At 41.1% G+C, this 27,405-nt stretch overlaps 1 protein-coding gene across 2 annotated transcripts; it reads right to left on the reverse strand.

The window, feature by feature from the left end:
- Window positions 1-167: 167 nt before the first annotated feature.
- On the reverse strand, window positions 168-26,525 carry zbtb47b (zinc finger and BTB domain containing 47b). 2 transcript variants are annotated; one of them, XM_086190889.1, is made up of 6 exons: window positions 26,421-26,525; window positions 11,263-12,636; window positions 9,397-9,544; window positions 8,821-8,936; window positions 7,280-7,424; window positions 168-7,008 (listed from the first exon to the last, which is right to left on the reverse strand). In XM_086190889.1, the coding sequence occupies exons 2-6, from the start codon at window positions 12,553-12,555 to the stop codon at window positions 6,563-6,565; spliced, it is 2,148 nt and encodes a 715-aa protein (XP_086047015.1). In that variant the 5' UTR covers window positions 12,556-12,636; window positions 26,421-26,525; the 3' UTR covers window positions 168-6,562. The 2 variants fall into 2 exon arrangements, with proteins under 2 accessions (XP_086047015.1, XP_086047014.1); XM_086190888.1 differs by lacking the exon at window positions 26,421-26,525 and adding an exon at window positions 24,750-24,913.
- Between the last annotated feature and the right edge of the window lie 880 nt (window positions 26,526-27,405).

Consider the following 27,405-nt stretch of genomic DNA (forward strand, 5'->3'; position numbering starts at 1 on the left):
TAATTGCAATCATATGTCTTTGAATTATTTTCTGCTTTTTTCCAGTCAAATAATATAGAAATACAGTACAAACGTATGAGCTACATTTGAATAAATGTTGTGCATTCCTGCAATAAAGTATAAATGAAACCGAAACAAAAACACAACACACAGGCCAATGTGCAATAATATATCTATACTGTTTAATATTGAAATGATTTCATTATGCTCTGCTGTGATACAGACAGTACACACTAGTCAATAATACAATAAAAGACAGAAAATACAGTCTAATGTTATTAGCACCTCTAGACACTATTGTCCTTGTACTGTTTTAGTATTGTAATATAGCTGAACTGGACAACTACTGCCTACACATGGTTTTTGTACACCAGTTAACTAAGACATAGTGTTTACATTATAAAGTAGAGGATCAGTAAGTAACAGTACACGTTATGATCTCTTAAACACAGCTGAAGTATGAGTAAGTATGGGAAATGTCGAGGGTACGTGAAGAATCTAGCTCAGAATTATTGGTGCCTGGTTATTGTCACATTTCTTTGCCCAAAAACTGGATTGAACAAAAGTTAGCTAAACATGCAAAATAACCAACAACACTCGTTTTAGCCCCCAAAAAGAGGGCAGATACAAAAATTCTCCTCCACTCTTTATAAAACAAACAAACTCATGTTTCTTTCATTGCTTCTACAATAACATCAATAGGCCCACAAAATCAGTTCCTTTTGGGTACAAAACTTTCGATGCTAGCAGCTATTTAACCCCCCCCCCCAAAAAAAAGTCTCAGAGGAGACACTCAATCTCAAAACAGCTCATTTCCATTCTCAATGCTTCATCATGTGACAAACATTTGCCTCGGGTGCAATGCAGAAAGCCCAGCCACTGTGGCGGCTCGACACCCACTTAATCACAGGCAAACCTTTATTTAAGGACAAGGGCAGGTCCACCTTTGCCTGATCTAATAAGCCTTTGGCTGCTAGCCTCAGTAAAGGAGAATTTGGCTAATTATTAGACATACCTGCCTAGAATATAAGAACTGTGCAAAATGTCCCCTCACTCTCTCTCTCTCTCTCTCTCTCAAACACACGCGCACACACACACATACACTAGAATCTCTACTTTTACTGCCATTTCATTTTATTAAAACATTACACTTCAAAATGGTGACTGATCTGTTTCACTAAATAACACCATACTAATAACACTTAGCTCATCCTGCCTTCTACAGGGCCAGTTTACTAACTGAACCTCTTTGAAATGCAGTTCCATGAGCAATATATTGTGTTCTGTCATATCACGCAAATAATTTGGGTTTATTTTTTCAGTATATATGTGGTTTTTTTACATTACTGCTTTATTGGCTTAATTATGGTAAATGATGATTTGTACAGCAATATTTTTAGGAACAATAAATCTTTATCTTCATCTCTATAATGCAGGCTCATCACGTAACATAATAATATCCTTTAGTTATAGGATACATTTTGCTGTCCGCAGATTTCCAGTATCATATTTTGATCTGCGTAGGAATAATTTTTGTAAATATGGTCTAAATACTGCTTTAGATTACTGCCAACGATAAATCTATTTTCTATATTCGCCTGAAATATAAGTCAGGTTAAAAAAAAGAGAGATCAGCATCTTCCAACTTGTATCAAACAAAACAACACGAGCAGAATTGGACTATAAAGTGCTCACAATGATTAATAAGTCTGAATTAATCAATCACTAATAGGTTCCTTTAGAACAGTGACATATTGAACCCCGTATGGAGCGACTTCAACCCAATTCCTTCCTAATTAGGACTGTGATTGGAATATATAACGATAAATCACGCGGCCGTAGCTGGACTGGCCCTCGAGCGGGAGTCATAAATACTTGTTAAAGAGCAGCACAGTGCAGGAATCGAACATAAGGGACGCAACACCTACATGTTCAGGGTGCCACGCCACAGCTAATGAAAGTTATTCGAGGAGGCAAAAACACAGGCGGCGTCCAGATCTGCCAACTACAGACCACAACTTTTGATTTATTTGTAAAATATAACATTTTTCTGGAAATGTTACAACTTATTTTTACCAGTGCTTAATGTTTCCTCTTGTTTTTTTATCTGGGCTTTTGTGGTAAATTGAAAGTGCATAAATCAGTAGCATGAACTACTATTCCTCCTCCAGCGTTACCATCATCTCTACGATCAATATCCCAACACAAACATTCACTTCCCCCCAAGTATAAGGCAAAAACAACGCATCACTAACTAGAACCACAGTACGTTCTCTTGGGCTAGTGCTTTTAAGTGAAGTGGGATTATTTCTTATAATCCTAAAGTAACATGGGCTTCTTTTATAATAACCAGAGACCTAAAATGAAAGACAAAATCTATCATCAAATGAAGGCTTTTCTCTCCTTTTTAAGTGCAGGAAATGAGTGCAGTTTACTAAAGTTGCCACAAGAGAGCAACAGTCATTTGTGTGACACTGACAGGTTGTTGTCATTACCTCAACAGAGGTTGTGTTTGTGGTTTCTTCATTTGTTAAAATGATGACACTAAAACATCCAGGCTGATTTTCATGGAATTTGGTGGAAAGGTGGAGCAAAGAAGAACTGAAGGAAGTTGGGGGTAACTTTTTATACATTTCACAGGAAATTGACCTTTAGGAAAGCACATCTGGCATATTTATAGTGATAATATCCAGTAATATTTAGTATTTAGCGCAGGGCTTGAAAGACGTTTGAACACAGCGGACAAAACTAGTGTTCCCGTGGATGAATTTTACTGAAATCAATGTACGAATTAGGCTTTTAACATGCAACTGTCACCTTTCATTCATTTTATGAATAAATTAAGATACATATGATGATTTCAGTTTCAGATTTGCATTTTAATAGAAGAGTGGTGCTCTCTACTGCCCTTCTAATTCCTCTCTGTGTTCGTCACGATCGACCACAGTGAACTCGACGGTTAGAAAATGTGTACAACTAGTCTACGCCCCCAAACTGCTCAAAACGTTTAGGTTTTAAAAAAATCAGCTGATTCTAAAAGACTAAATTGACTTCATCACAGCCATAATAAGTTAAATAGCTGCAGACATGTCATTTAACGGGCAGTCTCAGACTGGACCCTGTACAAAAGCAGCAAATCAAAGTACAAAAACACATGTTGGACACATGTCACAAGAAGAAAACGTACCATTTTCAAATACGGCCCACACCATGTCACCATGGTTGTTTAAGATATGGGGGGGGTTAGGGTGAGTGGGGTAGAACTACACCAAGGTGCTTTGTCTTTTAAATAAACAATAAACAGCTTATTACGTTAACAAAAGCTTATCCACTAATTTTCCAACTTTTGGCAGTACCAGCCAAGACACACATGGGGGGAACATTCAACTGACTTTCTGAATGTAAACATGTGGAACGAATCACGATGAAGAGACATGTATATTGTAACGATATTTACAGGTTAGTGCTACGCTACTAATAGGCTATCGATAGATCGTAAATGGGAGTGCATTGATCTTTTTTGGATAAGAAATTTAAATGGCACATTCAAAAGAACATCAGTATTTTGGGAGCCTTTACTTTCTTGCAGGCAGTTGCAGAGGGAGTCCAATTTCATATGTCTGTTCAATGTACAGCTGCAGCCAGTTAGCTTAGCATAGACTGGACCCTAACGGAAAAATAGCCCCCTTAAAAACAGCCTCGAGGCACCCACCAGGTTCCATACGTGCAAAAACCTTTTGATTGGTGAGTTTAAGTGAATCTGAGCTTGTTCCTGACCTGTCAGTCAAATGTCAACTTGGTCAGGCCTGGTTTGGTGTGCAGCGTATACGAGGGGGGATCAGCAGCTGCCAGTCAAATGTTTGAATAACATTTCTTACATGTCACAAATATTGGTCGGCCAGTTTCAGGCATTTTTACATTTGAAGAGGAGCTAATTCCCGAAGGTCCATGCCTATTTTTTCTTCTTTTTTCTCACTGCACCTGTGTGAAGTGACAAACAGAGGATTTGAAAGTGTCATGGCAACATGTCTCATGATGTGGACGGAAATACAGAGGCCAGGTTGGTCTCTAAAGTCCAAACAGCCGTGCTTGTTTATGTGAGAGGTTTTGGCACAGAAGATTGCACAGAACACCTTGTTAGCGTTATTGCTATAGTAGTAAACAGACTTGTATGTCTCTGACCTTTCAACGGAAACTTCATTGACCACTGTCAATACCAAGAGTGGCCTGTAGGGGTCGACAGCCTTCACGGTAGAACGTGAACATGTACATAACTCCTGAGGTTTGGCGGTATATCACAGAGGATTTAACAATGTTTATCGATGGATATCAGGAAATGTTTTGACTTTTTTCGATGATTTCAACTTGTTGACCTTTTCAGTGCCTTTTTATTTGATAAACTTTTATTTCAGCTCTACTCAGAGACATCTGAGGTGGTGAGTAAGCTACATTTAAGCTTGCCTCTAGCAAGCCAAAAATAGCGTGCCAAATAAAGTTACATTAAAATGAACTGCAGATGCACTTCGCTAATTACGCTAGCTAGCTAGCGAATTACCTCAACATTCTGACAAAATCCTCCAATAAATAATTGGAGGTTTCAAACAAAAGTGCACAAACCTACACATGATATCATAATGACTATGTAACTGTTTTTTGGTGTTTAAGTTGTAGGTTTTTATTTGGCCGCATCAGTAGCAGTATCAGCAGTAACTGCAGCTGTGTTTTTGGACTTCCTTTCCCAGAAACCTCAAAAAAATGACACCTGTGAGACGTTAGTCAGTTCACACTTCTAGATTGTATTATTTTCTTTGTCTGTTTGAACTTCGTAATAGTTTACTAGCATCTCTTTCACTCTCTGGCAGAGTAAGAACTTCTCTAGCTGAACCAAGCTAGCATGCTAATACATACAGTTAGCCTATGAAAAGCTCCAGGAATGTCGCCACTGACACTCAGGTCCTACAGTCCAGAATACTGCAAATGCAACTACAATTTCTTTAAATGAAAATTTTTTGAGATTCATACTTTTATCCTAAGCTAAAATAACCGACTGTAGCTTCACATTTACCAGACACATATTGGTGTGATTTCCACCTTCTCATGCAACTCTTGGCGAGAAAACAATTCCCAAAATATTAAATGAATGCATTACGATATTTCAACTACTTGGAATTCATTTTGGTTCCTCTGCAGTCGATTTAGGACAAACTAAATGTCAAAAGTGCACATACAGCCACAATTTTTTGACAGTTATTACATACTGCACATACCCAACTTTGATTAAGAAAAATAAAGATACAAAAACTATCTATTAATAGTGATGTAACAGTAAGGAGCCCTTTTAGCGGTGAGCTCTGTTGTGCCAAACGTAATCACCAACAGCGCTCTTGAAGAGATTTAGGCATTGGAATATAATATCTTATACTATGAATCACATCTAGATGAAAGGTGCACAACTCAGCGACACAATGTTTTGAATATTTATAATCCTACGCTAATTATACATATTGGGCTTTGTCAGGAAATGAACTGTAACATGAACATTAGATTAAAACCTATTTAGGGTTGAGTACATCAGGTTTTACTAACAAGTTACAGGAAAAAAAAGTGCGATATTGTCTCAAAGCCAGATCTACAGGAGATAAGAGCACTTGCTTAATGTAAGCAAATGAGAGTCAACACATCTCCTGAATTCGGGAAGCTCAAGCATTAGATGGAGTGTCGATCTCATCTCCCACAGCACTTTTACTCATCTCTGCCTTAGATCTCTCTCTCTTTCTCTCTCTCTCTCACACACACACACACACACACACACACACACACACACACACACACACACATATACTGTCACAAACACCACTCACTGCATTGCACGGCCGACTCCTCTTATGTCCTCGGAAAAAAAAGAAACCCGACATAACGTGCCACAAATTACATACTATCACGATTTAAAAAATGGTGACAATTAGGAGTACATTTTAAATATCACTAGAGTTAAATGTAAGGTGCCAGACTAATTATAAATGCTAGCTAGAACATGTGAGCGGACAAGATTTGGTTATTGGCAACGCCGTATACATGAATATGCTCAAAGACAAATCAGCATTTGGTTATTGCTGGGTCAGACAAGAACCACTCGCTACATCTTGGCAGAGAACGAAAAACAAAAGATCTTTCTCATCACAGTGGGTTTCGCGCTCGTAGATATAAGGAACTCCTCCCACTTTGCAAAGATGCTACAATCAATGCGTTGTGCAAGGCTCCAGAGAGATGTGTGTGTGTGTGTGTGTGTGTGTGTGTGTGTGTGTGTGTGGTAGGAAAATCCCAAATGAAACCAGAGCGCGGTTGTGGAAAAGTGTAGTGATGAGACGTCCGGCTGGACTCTGAGGTTAGCTATTGTTTCTGAGTAAAAAATAACTTTTTATTATTGTGGTAGGTGTGTATGTGTTAAATGAGGCCTTCACTCAGCTCCTCCCCTCAGTAGAAATGTCTCTGAGGTGCATCACTATCCATCTCAAAAGCTTAAAGAAATATAATAAGTAGAGCTTTTGATGCTACAGATAAGTTAGTTGTTGGAGTTCATCCTACCGGCAGAGAAGAGAGGAGGTGGAGGGGGTAAATGTTGGGTGGGAGGCAGCCCCCCCATGGAGTGCAGCAGTGGGAGAGACAGCTGGGTGCCATGGAGCGGGTGGGGACTAGAGGCAGCAGCGGGCGTGGTCACAGAAGTGGCAGGGAGCGCTGTCCCCAGCTGGATCTGCCCAGAAGAGTCCACAGCCCGCGATGATAGAGGCTGATCCAGGCTGAGGGGGTCGTTGCCATCGGTAACAAGGGGGTTGCTGACGTGGAAGCACTTCTCCCTGTGGGCCTTGAGCATGTTTGAAAAGCGGAAGCGTTGACCGCACACCTCACAGGGGTAGGGTTTCTCCCCGGTATGGGTGCGGCGGTGGCGCTTCATGTTGGGCCGACTTGTGAAGCTTTTCCCGCAGATCTCACAGATGTATGGTTTCTCTCCTGTAGACAGACGGGAAGGACACAAAGGCAAAAAACACTGTTGTATTTTTTAAAAATATCTTGAATCTCATATTATACACAACAATGTTTGAAAATTATGAATTCTGAATTAAAAAAAGTTGCATGAAGCCCCAAATAATAATCAGGAGGCACATTTGACATCATGTTTCAACTAATTTAAGACTGTTTTGTAGACACTTTGATACATTTTAACTATGAATTTCAAAACCAACACCCTTTAAAATCATCACCTCTGCAAAGAGTGACTCACCAGTGTGTGTTTTCATGTGTTCGTCGAAGTACTGCTTCATATTGAAGTCCTTTCCGCACCACTGGCACATGAACTGTTTGTGTCCGATGTGGATGCTCATGTGGGAACGCAGCTGGTATTTGTACTGGAAGCGCTCGCTGCAGTTCTGTAAATGACACACAGTGAACATCTTTACAACAAAAAAAAAAAAAAAAAGGAGAAGAGAAAAAAAAAGAATCCTCACAACAGAACTAGAAGAAAGTGCAGGTCTATGTGAAATCAATGTTTAAAAAAGCAGATGTCACTCAGAGATTTGAGACTTAACTCAAATCTCAGCCGTGAGAAATGATGCTTCTGTAAAATACATTGTGACAGATTGCAGAGATAAATGTTAAATGTATTAGCAGGAAGCAACGGCTCTGTTTTTGTATCTGAAAGTCAAACTGTATTACAGGTATCACACGGTCTATCCTTGTTGATACTCCCCCTTATTTACAAGTGGCTAAGTTTAAACTTAAACCTAATTTTAAATGCTTTTTGTTTGTTTTTTTGTTGGGGTGATATACTTCTTTGCATTCTTGCTGAGCGTTAGGTTAGAAGACCAGGCCTCATCGTGAAATGGTTTTATGCACAAATTTGTCCTGACACACCGCATTATTTTTTTTTAGCCCTAAATTTAGACCTACAGACATATTTGAGCATGAAAACCTTTACTGAATGTGACCACTTGATAACATTCATGTTTATATGCGATATTTGAAGCTCCTGCTAGCCTCCAGACAGCTAACCTGGCTCTTGTGAGGGTTTTGTCTGATAAAAACTTAATGAGTTCGTATCTGAGTCTGTAACGTTACCTGGAGGTGGTTAAAATGAGGAAATGGATGTGAAAAGTGATTCACTGCGAGCAGCAGTAAGTACGATGCAATGCACCACGGCCGTCTCCAGGAAGTGAGACAGGCTGCTGTTTCCAACTTAGAGTTTGCTGTTATTTAATGGAAGTCAAGAGACGAGATAAATCAGAAAGTCATGACATTGTGATGCTAATTTGTACAAAGCATCACGCTTTATCATGTCTTTTCACAAGACGAATAGCAAACAATTTCTAAAATGCTTGTTTTTCTTTGTGGGGTTTAGTTTTAATCACCTACAGTTGCATTCACATGCATTAAATCCTAATTTTGGTCAAAGAGCAAATGTGACCTTCATAAGAAAATGTAAGAAGGTCAATATAAAATACTTCCACATCACACGAATACAGCAAAACTACAGTCACATTCACAGAGAGTGCGGAGGCAGAAAAATGCAGACAAATTCCATATGACTAATTGATCATGACTATTTAACTTGCTATTTCAAGTGATCGTTAATAATATTAATCATCTTTCCTGTTTGTATCATTACATCTCGTCCTGGATACTAACTAAGGCATTGAAGAGATTCATATCTGCACACTAAATTACATCCCATTAAAAAAAGAAGCTTTTCAAACACCACATATTTCTCCCCGTTTTTCAATGGAATTCTCCATGTGAGCTGCAGCAGTGTATAAAAAGAACTCAAACCTCACACTTGAAGGGTTTCTCTCCTGAATGCTGCAGGGAGTGAACCTTCAGGGACATGCTGCGCTTGAACGATTTCCCGCACGTCTCACAGGTGAACGGCATGTCCTTTGTATGGGCTACACACACACACACACACACACACACACACACACACACACACACACACACACACACACACACACACACACACACACGATTAGTTAATGGAGTTCAATATCAAGTTTACTTTGATCAAATAGTAGCAAGAGGAGAAATGAGACTGGGATGCCTTCAATGTTGAGTTACACTGCCGAGGACAAATGACAAGATTTTTCCCCGAAAGTCTTTGCATAAAAAAAAAAAAAAAAAAAATCAAATCAGTGTTGCATTGAAACTTGGATGAAATAATTTTCCAATCACTTCTTTTGCTGGTGAAATAGCAACATGTACAGGAAAAGGAGGGCTGTGAAATAACACGCTTATCTCAATAAAATGTGGAGAGGGAAACAAGTCCTGAACAATCAGTGAGATGTAGAAAAGGAAGCCCAAAATGACGCCCGGAAATAAAAGTGACCGGCCGGGATTGCAGCCACTCACCAACCATGTGCTTCCTGACATGAGCCATGGTGTAGAACTTCTTCTCACAGATCTCGCAGGAGAACTTCTTCTCGGCGTAGCCATGGACGATCTTGTTATGCTCATGTAGCGACCACAGCTTCTTGAAGGCCTTACCACACGTTACACACTTGGGGGAGACGGGAGAGAAAGAGAGAGAGAGAGAGAGAGAGAGAGAGAGAAAAAAAAGCAATGGAAGCTGTTTGGGTATGAACTTGAACAGTCTTAACAAACACATGAACACATCCAGGTGTGTGTGCTTGTAGCGGTACTTGAGCGTGCACTGTAGCAAAGAAAGCAATTAGAGTCAGCAGATTAAAGCAGCAAATGATCTTCAAAACCACAGCAGGAGGCCGGCTGCTCACTGCAGAGGGGTTTAATGGCAGAGGCACTGAGGATTTATCATTAGCATTTAATCTATTGGATTATATTTACATAGTTGGAATGTGCATGCACCGATCAATGACTAAATCATGGTAATATACTTAATGACTATGTATTTTAAGGGGGGGGGGGGTTGGAGGGGGAATGTGGCTATAAAGGCCCCGTGACATCATAGGGCTTCCTGTTTGTGCCTTTTTACATTTTCACGGTAAAATCACGAAGCTAGGGAGGTACTTGTTGCAAGTTTTGAATAGCCCTCTGCTAAATAATGTTAAATATTTTAAGAATGCACGGACTTTGAAAAAGTAGTTCAAAATTACAGAGCTGCGGTGGAGCCAGCAACTTCTGCTAACCAAAATTAGCCCTCTACTTTTTTAACAACCCAAGTCTTTTTGAGGGGAAGAGCAGAAGTGAATCAAGCGACCGAAAAATCTAATAAAACATTTCATTGCATGCAAAATTAAAAAACACACCTGCGTGCACCCGGAGTCATCAGATGTTTGAAATGTTGTTTGAAAAATTCTTATTTTACATATAATTGGCATATATCAAGAGATAAATTAAAAACCCAATTAAAACTCTGAAGATATATTCCTCATTTAAAAAGGACCTTAACTCCAAATTTGGTGACATAATCCACAGTTCCTCTGGCATCTAGCAAACAAATTATATTAAATGTGATAATAGTGCCTTCCATAATAATGACTACAGCAATAACAATAAGATACGCGGTGTTAATTTTGGTAAGACCTTGCAACAAGAGCACTGTCCTTTGCCGCCTCATGTCAGGTCTAATGGTTCATTTTATCACCTTTTGTAGGACCGAATTATGATTACATATTGTGAGCAGTCAATAAAAACAGAAAAAAATGATGGTCGATGACATGAAGAGGATGAGTGTGGTCATTGGTTTCAGCGCAGCGTCAAGGAGTGCCAGGTTCTTGTTGGAAGTATTTACAAAACCTGGAATATTTAGATGTTGTTTTTAATTAACAGGCAGTCATAATAATAATTGAAAAAAATAATAAATAGATTAAAATGGAATATTAATTCAGAGTGACTTTCTAGCTTTTTTCAATCATAATGAAAATGTAGAAGTAGCCCCTTGGTGGCATTCACCCATCTCAGCACACTTCACTTCTCATCCAACAACTTTTAATGGTAGAAAATATTGATCCTGGTATTGATATTAATCACTCTGCTATTACTTGGTGGTTGATCATAATTTACTGTGAATCTGCATACAGGCTCCCAAAAGCTCCACCGGTTCAACGTGTAGGAGACCCAAGATGTATCCTGAGAGGCAAAAGTCAAGGCAGAAAACATCTTCACTGCTAAAAAAATATCTTATTGCATCTCACTTTTGTTAAAAAACTGGACATAAGAAGCCAGATTTTTTTTTTAAGACCCTTAATTTCAACGAGTTAAAGCCATAGATAATTCTTCTTCCTGTCTGGATTGTACCTGGATGCTCTTCTCACAGTCGGTCTGTTGGTGCAGCAGCAGCTCGCTCTCCAGCAGGAACCGTTTTCCGCAGTTATTGCAGATCTGCATGCGGTTGTGAGTGACGTTCATGTGCTTTTCCAGGTACCAGCGGTTGTTAAAGACGCGAGGACATTTCTTACACGAGAAATGCTGCTTCTCCTCCAGCCTCACTTTCTGGCCCACGCCCTCTGTGTCCAGCGTCCTCTTCCCTCCCAGGCGTTGGTTAGCCAGGGTGGCTTCTGCGAGCGTCTGCCGCATGGAGGCAGTTGTGACGGCCATGGCCAACGCCCTGGTGCCCCGGCGAGGTCGCTCCATCATGGCTGGCTGCTCCAAACCTGGAATGCTGAGGGTATTCTCCTCTTCTTCCTCATCTTCATCTTCCCCGTCGCTGCTCTGCCCCATTATGTCTCCTCTCTTCAGGTCATCATCACACTCTTCTCTACCTACATCGTCATTCTCTGCCTCATTCTCCTCATCATCCTCTGAATCTCTCTCGTTGTCACGGCAACCACCAAACATAGCGGCTGTCTCTGTTGCACTTGCTGATTTGCCCTCTGACCCCTTTGACACATTGAGGGTCTGGTTGTTGAGATTGACTTCAACAATGATCTGGTCTCTGTTGAAGGAGGTGTGGCCCTCCGTTGACTTTGACTCCTCCCCACTGCCCTCGACTTTGCACAAAGCAGCCACACCAGTGCCGGCCCCGCCCCCTGACCCCTCTTCATTCTGATAGTACTGCTTTTGCTGGGAAGCTTTGCCAACCTCTTCCACTCTGACAGAAAATGGGCTGTTACCCTCCCGTGTATACACCCTGCCCAGCTCTGACTCCTGTTTTATCTCCCGGTAAAGCTGGCTGGGGGGCATCGCTACAACAGCTGGGTCACTGCCGCTGAGCCCTTCTTGATTGGCCATATCTGTGCAGGTGGCTCTCAGCGAGTGGCTGCTGATGAGGTCGCGACAGGAAGCTGCGATGTCACTCATCTGAAGCAGGGTAGCAGCATTCAAGACGTCGCGGACAGTGCGGCTGCTCACCAGCAGTTTGGAAGTGTAAATAAAGTTGAGGATTTGCTGCAGGCCTTGTGACGTCAGAGCATCCAGCGACAGGTCCACCCGTCGCAGCTGTTTGCTTTGGGCGAAGAGGGAATGGAAAAATGGGCTGTAAGCTGCCAGCACACCTTTGTGGGCCGGGAAGGTGCTATGTTGACGCACCAGAACGATGTCAACGTCGCACAAATCAGGCTGGAAGAGGCGCTGCTCGTTCAGCCTGTCCATCAAACAGGTGAAGTGCAGAGCCACATCCTCCACCAGAGAGAACTCAGCAGAGGGGAAGTCTGTGGTCTTCTCCACTATGAGCTGAGGAGGAGGACAGACAGAGGACAGGATTATCATCACGGACATCTCAGCATTCCTCGATCCTGATAACATCTGATTACACAGTCCATTTAGTAGCTGCTTGGAGCTTTCAGTCACATCAAACGATCTTTGTGGATGATCAACATGGACGAGACATCTTTAAAGTGCCAATAAAAAAAACACAGGACACACTTCCTGAGGAAAATGGTGTCATATGATTGAAAGCTTTTAAACAGCCACTAAGTAGACTTTGTGGCAGTATTGCTCCCTCCATCTGCTAATGTTTGGTGATTGAAATGAAACATTATTCCATAAATGCCAAGCCTTATGTCTCTGTAATTTCAGGTGCTTCCACAAGATACCCGTCTCTCCTGTGTGTGTGCATTAGGGCACTGAGACCCACTGAGACTAGCTGATGGCTAGTTAGCTAAACAAAATAAATGGTGGTAGACGGTAGCTGTTAGCATACTCCAATTCATCAAACACTCTTTCTCCCCAAAAGAGCTTGCATTCTTTAATAGATGCAGGGTTATGAAATAATTCAAATGGGTGAAACGTCGTAATTTTTTAATCAGGCACATAGTTGGAACTACTTTCCTGAGTGGGAGCAGCGATCTCATCTCAAAAGCTTCATTGGAACTTTGGCCAATAGGACAAAACGTTTGTTGACGACTACAAGAACGGCTGCTGCTACTAATCACGGCAGAAGGGAAGGATGAGGAAGGGTACTTCTGGACGAACCAAGATCCTGACCCCTATCTATTCGATGACGTATGGGGGAGGTATGCTACCACTTCCCATCCACAACCACCAAATCAGACATGAAGAGCTGGGTGATCAGATGTCCTTACATATGCTCTTACTTTGTGATGTAACTCTTTAAGTTGTTTTGTTGTGTTTGTTTTCATGATTACATGAGCGTATTTAAATAAAAGCCCATCAAGAGAAAGAAAAACGGTCTTAGGTCATTAGTGTTCCTGTGACTAATGAAATGACAAAATTCATAACTTGAGTTCCAATTAAAAAGTACTTGAAAAACGGCAGATTTTAATCAAAAAGTTGACAAATACACGCATGAATAACTCTGAACTTAATTGCAAAATGCACATATTCTTGCAGAAGTTCTCATCTTCTGTGCTTTAGCATTTGCAGTCTGCACAGAGCAAAGTCACCAGCGCTATGCTCGCTGCACAACACGGGTCAGAGAAAAATCAAAAGGTGTAACAGTCAGCGCCCTGTGTGAGGCCTTCAACTTCCCAAGGTGGGTTTATTTTAGCACAGGAAGGGCAGGGTTTCGATCCAGACGGGATGTGAGCGGGGACATGGCAGCAAACAGAGCAAACACACATATACACACACTAGCATGTAATGAGCAACAGCGTACAAAAAAAACCCCCCACACACTCACACGCAACAACACAACATAGACACACACACACGCACACACTGTCTGGTCTTTGCAAGGACTGACTGGTGTGTGCATTTGTATTCAGTGCCATCTCCCCCCCATTAGCCGGCTCTCTCAGCACACCCACTCACTACACTGTCCCCGAGGAGCCGCGAATTATGCACAAGACAAAACACGTCCGGAGAAATAATTAGGGAAACCATGCTGAATAAATACTAACTAACCCTCCAAACAATTAATGGAATTTATCATTCGAAGCATCACTTGCAGGCTGAATAAAAAGACTATTGCTATTTTTTGGGGGGGCAAATATGCTGCTGGAGATGTGAGCGACTCAGTATTTACACTTGCGCGAAAGCAAAACTGGGACACACAAAGACAAGAAAAAGTAGCAAGGGATTGAATTGGTGCTAAATTTAGCTTATGACAAACATTTATGTGGTACATCGTAGACTTTCAATAGGTATCAATCACATTGCTGTTAATTTGATAGTTTCTCTTTAAGATCAATGAAAATGAGTTTTCATTGTTCGGGCTGGAAAATGGATTTGCATTCGGGTCTAACCTTGAAAATCTGGCCTGTTTGAAGAATTCAATTACGGAGTGTTAGATTTATTCATAGTTTCCAGCTGCTAAATTGGAGCCAGAGATGAGTGGAGATCGGGTTATCTCTCACAGAGCGAGGCTACAGACATCGCCCAAGGGCAAAATGCCACAGCCTTAATCAGATCAAATATAAGTTGCAAACAGGAAGTTATGCTACTTTAGCGATAACGATCGTCTTCTGGAATCTAAAAAGCAGTCAGATTAAATTCTACTAGATGAATGTTGACAAATGAAAGCAGTAAAAATGAAGGACATTCCCAAAATCATGCATAACGTGATGACTTTCATCACGTTATGCTTCTCAATTTTGATGTTTAGACCATTGCTAACAGGTCAGGATGATGATGATTTTAATTTGGGGATTTAATTTAAAAACTAGTCATGCAGCTATAAGTAAATGTGACCAACAATGTTTCCCTGTCTGGAAAAGTTTACATGTTTTATGGGATTACATTTGTGCTTAGTGCTAAGCTTATGGTGGAGAATTATGAGTGCAGGCAAAAACAAACAAAAAGCACAACTGGTAGACACCACTAAGCTACACTAGCGTCACAGGAAAAAAACAAAAAAACAAACTCTTTAAAACTCCACTCCAGCTGCTCTGAATTAGAGAGCGTAAGAGTGAAAGAATGACTTCAATATTATACAATTATAGTATTTAGAGAACTATGCAAATCAATTTACTTGCAGGCATATGGCTGCTCAAACAGAAATAGTATTCCTTTGTGTAGCAAGTGATGTACTGGGGAAAAAAATAATTCCGCTACAAAAATAATTCAATTTTTGCATTTTGTAGTGCGTTAAAGAAAAAGTTTTAAAAAAGTAGATGTTTTTTTACTTCACTGTTTTTATCCAGAATCATGCTTGAAAACTGTTCAATCAATCCAATGGATGGTGTCACATTTCATCACCAACAGGAGGTTATCGCTTAAACAGGCTTCACTCAAAGCTGTCCAGGCAAATGCTTTCATCATTTAACAAGCACAACTGTGAGCCCCTCTCAAGCTTGATGTCTTTCAGTCCAGCAACAACTTTATCTCTTTGCTGTTGCGCAATTTGTCCTTGACGTGATGCAACGTTACGCAGCACTTCAAGCTTAAACTAACACTTTGAACATCATTTTGATGGGACACTGGCTTGTGATAGGCAGAACGGTGCCTCTTTAACGTTTCCTTTGAGCTCCGCATGTCTGTTTCCTGCACTATGTAGCTTTACCGAACAAAACTTGAAACCGCTTTCAGGTACTGGAAGCTAGCTCGGAATTTTCAGCACAGAAATCTTGAAAGAGGTGAAAGGAGGAAGAATGGGACATTAACGGAGGAAGCTGCCTGTTAATGCACACACAACTGTTGTACTGAATTAAAAAAAAAATATTTCTGTTCTCTATCCATTCTTGTAAAATTCTAATGTTTCATTTCATATCATGTTATAATTTTTCAAACAATCAAAACTTCACAATGATGCTTTAAAACTGCATTAACTAACAGTTTTTGGTCTCTTTTGTTGTTAGCTTCTTTAGCTTGGCTACTAAATGTTATGCTGTGCTTACCAGCTAGTTGCTAAAGTCGTCTGTTGCTACGTAGGGAGTGAGCGATGTGTTGTTAGAGCTTACAGCTACCTGTTGTGATCAAATACAACATAACGAGAGAGGTTATATTCGAACAAAACAACAAGAAAATTCAAGTTGTAGCCGGATAGCTTAGCAAACTTGAGCTAGCACCACTGATATTAACACATAGCTATAAAAGTAACACTAAAGCAATTTTAAATATCTAAAAAACTGACAGGCTCACCTTCCTCTGTTAAAATTTGTGTTTTGTGGTAAACTGCAAATCTTGGCATGCTAAAGTAGAGTGGTGAACATGATTGACACGCTAACGAAAAGAGCATGGTGGCATCGACGTTACGGTCCTGTTAGCTCACAGCTAGAGTTTGAGCATTTTAAAAGTGGAATCCCTCTTTCTTATTGGAATTTCAGGGGTGAGAATGGCCTTTCTCTCCCACACCTCGGCGCTAGATTTATTACTCTGTAAAGTCTGCATCTGCCTCAGTGTGACCTCCACAGAGCTGCCATTTTAAAAGTTCCCCTGTCAGTTCTCTGTAATATAGTGGAGGCTTTAAAAATAATAACTATGGCTTCCTGTTAGGACAGGGCATGTAAATCTTGAGTGAGTTGAAGTACACAATGTCTTATATGTTTATTCTTGTGTTGTGAATCAGCTGCCCACATGTTTTATTATTGCGGTACATACCTTGTAGCACAGCAGATTTACGAGTGTCTACCTTGACTGTGCTGTTTGCTTGCTGACCGGTGAACAGAAAGAACCATTAGCCGGCCCAGAGTCACGGACACATCAATAGTGCCGGGGAGGGCAGGTTGCCTGCATGCAGGAGGGAGTCCCACTGGACAGAACTGTCTACCGCCAGCCTGCTCAGAGTCTACTCAGGGTCCTCCTGCATCACAATATCAAACGAGTGCATCAGATTCCAGCTGGAATATGGAACGTAACTGTATATTCCTGCGGATTATTGTGAGGATTCAGGTCTCAAGGAGTCTCACACTGTTCTACGGATTGATTTTACTGGGTTGTTTTGGATGGCAAACTCACTTTACAGCAAGGAGAGACATATTAAACTAAAACAATCATTCAGTCGAAACTGTTACAACAAGAAGCAAACACGGCCGTATGACACATCAAATGTGTTGAGATTTGTTCTATTCTGTCGCGACTCCATTTGGAAATCAATTCACTGTAACTCACTCTTTGAGAATTGTTTTTCTTAATGGTTATTTTTTCATTTTTTTTGTCAATGCTTTAAAAGATTTATACCTTGCCTTGCCTTATCGTATCTATTTATTTTTTCTTGCAGTTTATCTTGTAATTTATGTTATTTGCCCTGCGTAAAGCATTTTTCAAGTTATTTTAAAAAGAGTCCATATCTGGTAAAGTTCAGACTCCTGTCAGATCACTTATATTAACTGAATGAAGAAAGTTGTAAAATGTTTTGATTACATTGCGTAATTTTTTTCCCACATCATTTCATAATCTATCATTTGCGTGCAAACTTTAGTGTCCATGACTTTTTTAAATGAATCGGTTAATCAGCTGAGTATTATAAATATGGTAAAACAAAAGTCAAATGTACTGTTTGACCATTTATGGTCTACAACCAACAGGAATATCCTCACATTTGAAAAACTAGAAAATGTACAATAATGAAATAATTCAAACTTTTAACTTAAAAATAATGAACAAACACATTTTCTGATTTAGTCAATTCATAGTTTGTACCTCGTGCTCAGAATAGAGATGAATGCAATTTGTGGACAGCTCAATTAACCGACTGACTGATTGATCATTAGTTATGTACCGTAACTCCAGATTCTACGACAGGTGTAACCCACGAACAGCTGTTGCTATTAGCGGTACACCTTGAGGTAATTTCTTCAAATTTGGCGCAAATTTCAAATTGGACTCAAGGATGTAGTAAAAAAATTCTGGTGGTCAAATTTCAAGGTCAGTGGCATAGAACATAAAAATAATATTAGTCAGTTTTATAGTATTATTTATGATGATATTATCATATTATTAGTTGCTTCCGCCTCCATATGATCCAAAGATTGTTTCGAAAACCCATTCAAATTACAGGTCGAGTCTATTTTTCATCTCAACTGTATCGCAGAGCATCTCCCTCAACACAACTGGACATAACTCCACTTCTAGTATTCTTTCAGCCCACAATCTTCTCATTAAATGAATAATTAAAACAGGTGACACTCCCACATGCACAGTGATGTCATTGTACTAGGAACTGACCACCTGGAGACAAAAGGAGAACACCCAACCATCCACAGATACGGCTAGAGCCTTCTCATGAACTCGTGACCCTGCCCTCATGTCACCCAGCTGGATTAGGGGCTGGGATTCTGCTGCTTCACCCTCAGAGCACACAAACCTAGAGTAAAGAGCGCACTCAGCAGCTATCGTCACAGCGAAGCAGGCCTCCTGCTGAGGGGCCAGGCAGGGGGCTCGACGTGACTGACACCCGGAGGAAGGCGACTGGGCACCACGTCAAGCCTCATCTCACTCACTGGTATGGAGATGGTAGGAGAGAAGCACCCATCCTCACTCTCTTTCTCTCTCTCTCACACTCTCTTTCTCTCTGTCTGTCTCTCTCTCTCTCTCTCTCCCTCTCTCTCTCTCTCACACGCACACACACACATATCCCTGAGTCATCATCAGCGCAGACGCGAGAGGAGTATGCGTGACAGGCTCGAATACAAATTCTCTCCGAGATCACCCAGTTACAAGCAGCGTGTTTCACAGTGGTGCTTTTGCTTTTTACTTGGCGGGAAATGGATCGGCTCTTGTGCAAACACAACTGACAGGACAGGACAAGGACATGTCACTTTAGGCGGCGTCCAATCAGACAGCCATTAAAAAGTCATCAGGATAATGACTGACACTATGTCCTCTGTGCTCACCAGACCCTCCCTGCTGCTGACGCCAAACCACAGACAGGTTGAGTCGAGCCACAGAGGTGAATTCTGATTCTTTGGGTGACAAATGGCTTAATCCTCGGGGGTGTTATGGGGTCCAGGCTACCCGTAGGACAAGACTGGCATGCTTGGAGAGCAGTCTGCCAAGTACTTTCAGTATTTGTGTCTGGTGAAAGATTTCTCCTCTGTCCCCTGTCTGCCTCTAAATCCAATCAGTACGGAGACCTGGAACTGACCTTGAGGGTGAAGAATCATATACAGTAGCAGCACATCCACCCTCGAGTGCCTGCACACACACACACACACACACACACACACACACACACACACACACACACACACACACACACACACACACACACACACACCTGCAATATAATCATGCATTAAGCCACATTACTAAACAGGAAATAAACAGGAGATTTACAGTGCGATGACACTGCTGAACACAATTCTATGCACCCAACAGCCAATAGCACAAGTGAGAAGCTTTTAACAAGCCCGGCAGTGATTATTACAGCGCCATGATAAAAACATAGTGATAAAAATCAATGTTGCACGCTCACAAGTGAGGTCACATGTTGTACTGGTCACATGCACAGACACATTCAAGTTAAATACTCACTAGGATGGCAGGGTTTGTTGGATTATAATAGTGTCAAGGTTGAGAGTTACATTTCGTGGTATTAGGATGTGGGATTATATAATCCCATAGACCCATGATGCATGAGAAAAGGAAATTACTGACGAGAGAGTCGGAATTTTCAAACCTAACAACTGTGTGGCGCCTGGACTTGGGGTGCCGGTTAGTATGTGATGGATGGTTCGTACCATTCTCACGAACAATACAGCGACTAAATTGGCGGTTTAGTTGCATTCGAAGATGTTTACTAATCAAGAGAAGATCTACTCAGTTTGTGAAAGTACAGAGATTCATCAAGTCTGAGAAACTGCCTCCTAGGTGTAGATAAAAAAGCTCCAGAAAGTTACAAAGTCAAGGGACACTGAGTTCGAAAGATGAGGGTGTTTACCAATGAGGGCTGATCCAATGAAAGACCAACAAAGTGAATTATGGGGAGTGTGAAAGAAGGATTTTGGACGTGATTATTTAAAACTACAGCTGTCGCTTTGTGTAGCCTCACACCTTCATCAACAATGGTCTGGTGCAGGTTTGGCAAATGTTTTTAGTCTGCTATGTCTGACTGCCTTTGAGAAAACACTTAAATCTGAGATAGTATCCTGCAGGGGAATCAATAATCAAAGTAATTGTTGAATCCAGGTTAAATTCTGATAAATGCACAACAACCAGAACCACCTTAACATTTAAAATTAGCTCTCAGGTAAAACATACAGCTGGATTGAAAAAAACAACAACAACTAAATCATTATATGCTGCTGGTTACTCAGTTTTCTCTTTCCACCACTTTAGCTAATTATTTTATTCCCTGCAGCCTATTAAAACATTTAGCTTACTTAACCGCAGCATTCACTGCTGGCTGCAATTAATAAAGACAATATTATCAGCATTAGTGCTGCTCTAATCCCAGACATCCAATCTCCCCTCCACGCTGTGAAGACAAGGCTTTCCTCTGTCCTATAATCTCAGTTTGGACCTGGCCAGCCTTGCCCCGGTGAAGCCACGCCGCTAGATTTAAATACATTTCCATCTATATGTTAATTCAACCACAGGTGACAAGCCAATCTACAACTGATACGAGCTCATCCGAGCATGAAATTGGGATGCACAAACAAAAATAAGGATGAGAACGCAGCATGAGCAGCATCTTGGCGACATACAGTACATTCAAATTTGACAGCGTGAGCGGGATTACCTCAGCTGCAGGATTTGTGAACAAACTGGACTTCAGTGTTTTATCAGGTTGGCAAAGATGGGTGTGACTCTGTGTGTGTGTGTGTGTGTGTGTGTGTGTGTGTGTGTGGTGCCCTGTCAGGAGTAATGTTGAAGGAAGACATCAAGTGCCAACCTTCAGGAGCTGAGATGACGAGGAGTAGGATAATCAAAGGAGCTGCCTTAAGGCGAGTGTGGTGGGGGTTGGTGGTAGGTTGGGGGGGGGGGGGGGGGCAGCGATGAGGTTAGAGCGTCCACACTGAAGCTCTGCCAGGAAGTTTGTGTCTGGGCCAATGAGCTGAGAAAGGAAGCGCTGAGTCAGGAAGCCCGGCCAAGAGAGAGGCCCATGGTGCTGGCATCTCCTCCTCAAACACACACGTTACTACGCTTCACACATCAGCGCTCTGCTGGAGTCATAACACACTGTTCCCAAGCCACGACGTGAGCGCACACTTGCCTGCTGTGCATGAATTCATCACAGGGATGTGACGCCAAATACCTGTGGCACCATAACGTGTGGATGATGAAGTAAAACGTGTAAGGTAGAGGCAAAATCTTAGAAATATACAGAACAAAGTGTGAAAGATGCACATTTAAAGAGACAAAAGATCATTGTGATGTGGAGCAGGTGCAGACATACCCGAGGGCTGTTACACGGGACGACACTGTGATACCTTTATTATCCTTTTCATAGCGTGACACAAAGAGAGAGGAGGCTAACACAAGACTCTACAGAGCATCTTATCAGAGGGATCTCTGGCGCTTGTGTGTGTGGAGGCAGTTGACATGTTTGATGAGAAGGTCAGAGAGGACGGGGAGCAAAAGGAGGTGGAGGAGGAGCATCCGATGCAACTAATCAGAATAATAGTCAATATGCAATTAAAAGAATGGTTGGAAATACACTTTAGCACTTTCTGCTTTAACATTAGATGAAAACAGTCATAGCACTACTTGTCCATTAAATACAAGCCTACAGCCAGTCAGCTTGAGGCTAGTGCTGCACTGTGTGTTGAGGAAGTTGTTATTGTGTACAATTCAGCGGCATACTGAAGAAAATTTAACATGAGTCTACTGCTTGTTTATCAAAAAAAATGTACGCACACACAATATTGATAACAGCATTTTTTTTGCGTTAAGAAAATCCCACAGGTCGTAACAAGTATTGATGCAAACAAGGCCTCAAAACAGGGATGCTATCGTCCGCTAGCCATAACTTATGGTAAATATTGTGAATGCTTAAATTTAAGTGTATAATTACAATATTTAAAATATACTCTTGACAAAACTTCACCACAATCTTTTCTTACACTATAACCAACTGTTTTTTTATACCTAAAAATTCCTACACCTTTATCATAATATGTAACTCTGTTAGCAGTGATTTAGCAACTCTTGGGAGGGAATGAGCATCTGTTTAGCAATGTTTATGCTAACATTATGACCATCTGAAAGATGGATGAGGCAATAGTGAAAATTATTATGGTCTGCATGTGTAGTTTTGCTCAGTCCTCCAAGTGAAATTAACAAATTTATAAGGACTTCAATTTACGATTGTCCAGTTCTTTGCTAGCTTGACTGTTTATTAGCCCGGACAAGTAACTTCCTCAGATTGCATAGCAGTCAAGAAGTAATACCAATGATCTCCATAAAACAGTGACTTGAGATTTTTACAATTCAGTTATGTATAATTTAAGCATTACTTGTTGCTGGATGTCACCCGCATTATACATTTTCGTTACCTTTGGAGTGGACTGAACTAAGCTAAATTTCCCTGGATTTTTTTTGGTTTTTTTTTACGACTAAGCTAACAATAAGCTAACCAGACTCATAAAACTCAAACTAAATTGAATGTCTGTCCAAACGTGTCAAACTATGAACGTGTATATCAAAAATATAATTTGGGGATTTAATTTTATTTTTTAATAGTTTTATGGAAAAGCAGTATCATTTCAAAGTATTTTAAATCTTTTGTGTGTTATAACTCTACTCTTAAAATTAAGAATTACGGCAACTTATAATATTGAAATAAACAAAGAAAGATGTACTGTAGCGGTACTAGCAAATTTCAAGGAATATGAAAAAGCCGTGCACACTCAGCTCTGTTCAAGTTCTTGGAGCTGAGTGAGTAACTATGGTTACATCAGCATGAACGCCCTCCTAACTCTCTCATGTCCAGCATTCAACCAAAATCTGCACAAAATACATTAAAAATGTGTGATATCTGCAAGTGCCTGAGAGTAAAAGCCAAACTAAAACCCTTCCATCCAGCTGTGGGATCAGAGGCACCTGTGAGCGTGATCTTAGTGCTGTAGACGTCAAATTAGTGTAAAAGGCCAGAAACAAACGCATTCAAGAGGCCGCTAACAAACTTGTGCCATTTGAACGAACAGGAACAAAATCATCCTTACATAAGCCTAGTGGGTCTGACCTTGCTGCCTGCATGCCGTTGACCACTGTTCTTAATCTCAGGGGCATAAATTAGCAGCACCTATGGTTTTAGTTTCTAAGGAGAGCGGTGACCTACTGGGGGCCCGAGGATGTCTGCTGGACTTTGTTGCCAGGCTCTGGAATGGCTGCACTTTTCACAAGAACTAAAGACAGTTCTTCGCTTGGCACCCGGAGACAGTGAAGCCTCAAAGTCAAGGGTGGGCAGGAATGCCCTGAATAGGCAGTTACGTAAAACTCACAGCATCCTGCGAGGATAGAGGAGCAACTCAAGACCTGACAACTGCCATCATCAGAGGGCCCACACACACACACACACACACACACAAATGAACAATCTTTTCAAATCTAATCTAGTTCAAGGTGGATTGATAAAATAAAATCTGCACTGACTAATCCACATTTGAAGTCAACAAAGTAATTACAGGGTTTAACTGGGGCATGTTTACCAAAACACTCAGAAGAAACACGGTCTCTGATCATCGGGATTCCTTCACTCTCTAGAGTGCATGCAAAGAAGAAGAAGAAGAAGGAAAAACACAGCAATCATCAAACCTCTCTTTCCCTCTTTGCTCCCACCAGAAGCCACCCAGCGAGCACCAGGGTTAACCCCGCTGACCTGACCCAGATATTAACCCAAGCCTCCAGATGTGAATGCGCCGGGATTACTCCACCACTGCATCAAGCTCCACATGCTTTTCTAATGAGGCATCCTAAAATGACCCTGGAGACAGAGCTTACTGTCTGCCTCACTATCTGCCTCTATTCCCAGACCTCAGTGTGCGTGTGTGTGTGCGTGCGTGTGTGTCTGTGTGTGTGCAGAATCTTTGCAGAGGGAACACCAGGTTATAGCCATTGTCACAAAAACACACCTGATATACATTTAAATTGAGTCCCAACTTATTGAGACATCTCTAATTTATGCGTGAAACTTGCAGACATTGTCACTCACGCTGTCCACACACACACACACACACACACGCACGCACACACACGCACACAGTCACGACCCTTTTGCAGAAGCGCCCTGATATGAAAGAATTTAACTCCTTCTCTGCATCCGTGTAGCCATTGCATTCTTTGAGCAGCTTCAATTTCCAACTTATGCCATGTCGGCAAGTTACAAACTTCACCGCAAAAACATACGTGGAAGCAGAGACACATGACAGATCAGCGGTGCAGAAACTAAAGTGTGGTAAGTTTGATCGGCCTGTTAAGTGGTTGAAATTTGCAAGAGATCAAGAAGGGAAGCAGGAAAAAATAAAAAATAAACAAAAAAAATGTAGGGCTCCTCTGTAGCCTACCATTTTGATCCAGCGTTTAGAGGCTCAAAGGAGTCCCAGAATAACTCCTTTCGCACCAGTTTTCCCGTCGCCATGAAAATGACCGTTGGATTGTCACATTTCCCCAGTTTGTGCCTTATCCTCAATCTTTTCCCCCCCGTGCTACTGTAGCATTCAGACAGACAAAAATGCAGAGGCTGCTTTTGCAGGAGGAATTGGTGATTGGAGCTCGGGGATCATATGGGCTTTTTGTCAGACGGTTTTAAAGGGACACGGTACTGTTTAATGTAGAGTCGAGAGACACGTCTTTGTACTGGACTTTATTGTTTTGTTTTGTTTTTTTCGGTCTTATTTTTCGCATGTGGAAGGACGACCGGGAAAGGTATTGTGGCGCAAAGCACCTCAGTGCGCTTCCCCTCGACTGTGCGCTCCCATGACGTCAGACGAGTTGACAGATGCGGAGGTCAGAGAGTTCGTTCGTTTCCCATCGAACAGAAGTCAATCATTCATTGGCTTCCTCACTGGATATATTTATATTTTCATAACTTTTTTTTTTTTGGTAAGAATGTTCAAAATTAATTTAACATATTATCTTGTATACTTACGGGCTCCAAAGAGAAAAAAAGGGCCTGAAAAACCTGTTATGGTACCACAGAGACTCGGTGCCCTCATTCATTGTGATTTTATTTTATTAAATGTGTGCTGACAGTAGCAGAAGAATAATTGTACAGAAGCAGCGCGTTATAATAACATATTTCAATGCGTTTCTTAAAAGAATATTAAAAGAGCACCTGGTGTATTTCATCCCAGTACTTTCCTCCTCAATATTTCTTCAGTAGTCCTACTCACAGACATGCTCCAAGGAAGATGAAAATGACACTCACTGCTCATTTCAAAAGATTAAATTCTCAATATTCATCATGAAATTTAATAAAAAATACTTTTTATAGCAATAAAATATCTGAAAAAGATCCCAAAATTTCCATTATTCAATGAAAAACAAAAGAAGCATTGGGAGCCATCAGATGTTTGATGGATCATACATTTTTCTTTCCGACGTCTCAAACCGAATCTCAATTAAATTTAAAGCTCATCAAAACATATACATGGATTTTATGACAATCCACTCATCATTTCAGCTCTACTCGCCTGCGGATCCTGATAGTCTTTGGCCTCAGAGGTGGTTTTGGTGATTTGGAGGCCCAGGGCAAAGACTAAAAACTACTTGGGGTTGTCAACTTTAGCTAGCTAACGTACACCTGTCAAGACGTTAGATAATAGTTGCTGCTAGCATTAGCTAGCACAGGTACACCTGTTGTCAGCTCCCTGTTGCTGCCAGCATTAGCTAGCACACTTGTACCTGTTGTGTCACCAGCTACTTGTTGCTGCCAATGCTAGCTAGCAAACCCTAGACCTGTTATTACGTCAGTTACTTTTTGCTGCTCATGTTAGCTCGCACACCTACTCATGTAGGTTCATCAGCTATTTGGAGACTGCTAACGTCAGCACCTTCACCTGTTGAAGTGTTGGTTACTTGTTGCTGCTAACATTAGCTAGCAATATTACGCCTGTTGGGTCATTAGCTAATTGCTGCGGCTCACGCTAGCTAGTACACCTACTTGGGAAGGTTTGTCAGCTACTTAAAGACTATCACTGTACGTCAGCTCCTTCACCTGCTGAAATGTTACTTACTTGTTGCTGCTAACGTCAGCTAGCTAAGTTGCTCCTAAACTGAGGAGTCTCTGACCTTTCCTCTTTTTTATCAGTGAAAGTTGCACTCCTCAAATTGGACAGCATCCTTTTCTTTCTTTGTCAAATCCACTTCAGAACACTTCAAGCTTCTAACTATCACTCTGTGACGGCAACTCCCACCGCTTCGCCATTAGATTTTGTGCAGTTGTAGCATGCAAAGTTCTAAAAGTTCAGTGGACGAGTTCATCAAACGTGAAATGTGAGTCATTACAAGTTAATGCTTATCTGTTATATATTTTCACTTGTTTGGAATTGTAGAAAAAGAAAACACTCTTTAATAAATTAATAAATCAATGAGGGAAGTGACATTTTCACGACCCTTTGATGGACAAGCTCCCCAAGCAATCACCTTCTGATGACATGACTTTGTCTGGCCAGGCCATCAATTCAGCAGAGCAGAACTACACCCTCCTCCTTAAAGATTCCTCTGGACCAGGCAGCCATCGTTCACCCCTGAGCAGGTGATGTGGGGCAAAAAAAATATGTGATAACCTATGTGGGAGGGAAAAAAAAAAAAAAAAATCAATCTCAACATGAAGCGATTTCATTTATCACTTGATGTCCAATTGAGCTCAGGATGCAGTCAGACTCTCCAACGAATAATCTAACAAAATAAATCATGAAAACATACAGAATGTAGGGATTTTAGCTTTCAGTGTATAAACTATAAATAGAATGAAGCCTGAGTTTTTGGCCTTTCCCAAACAGAAAGAATTCAGTGGCTCACAACATGCAGTTTAATATTTCAGACACGAAAAAAATTGAAGGAGACTCGGTGAGAGAGAAAAAAAAAAAAAAAAGGAACCATCGATTTCTACCCCCAAAAAGTGACAGAAAGCCAATTATTTTCCTCATGAAACCTTGGGCACTTAGATGAACCTTCAATTCTCTGAAACAATCTAATACAACACCTTCGCCTTAATAT

The sequence above is a fragment of the Aulostomus chinensis genome, chromosome 21 (genome assembly GCF_037954235.1).
Source record: "Aulostomus chinensis isolate RoL2024-O1b breed Wild chromosome 21, RoL_Achi_v1.0, whole genome shotgun sequence".
NCBI classification, from domain to species: Eukaryota; Metazoa; Chordata; class Actinopteri; order Syngnathiformes; family Aulostomidae; genus Aulostomus; species Aulostomus chinensis.

Excerpts from the sequence above, each read along its gene's own strand:
- zbtb47b (XM_086190888.1), bottom strand. Across the intron at positions 9,545-11,262 it reads ACTGTGAGAAGAGCATCCAG|TGTGTAACGTGTGGTAAGGC; the intron begins GTACAATCCAGA and ends GTCTCCCCCAAG. Across the intron at positions 7,425-8,820 it reads AGAAACCCTTCAAGTGTGAG|AACTGCAGCGAGCGCTTCCA; the intron begins GTTTGAGTTCTT and ends TGTCATTTACAG.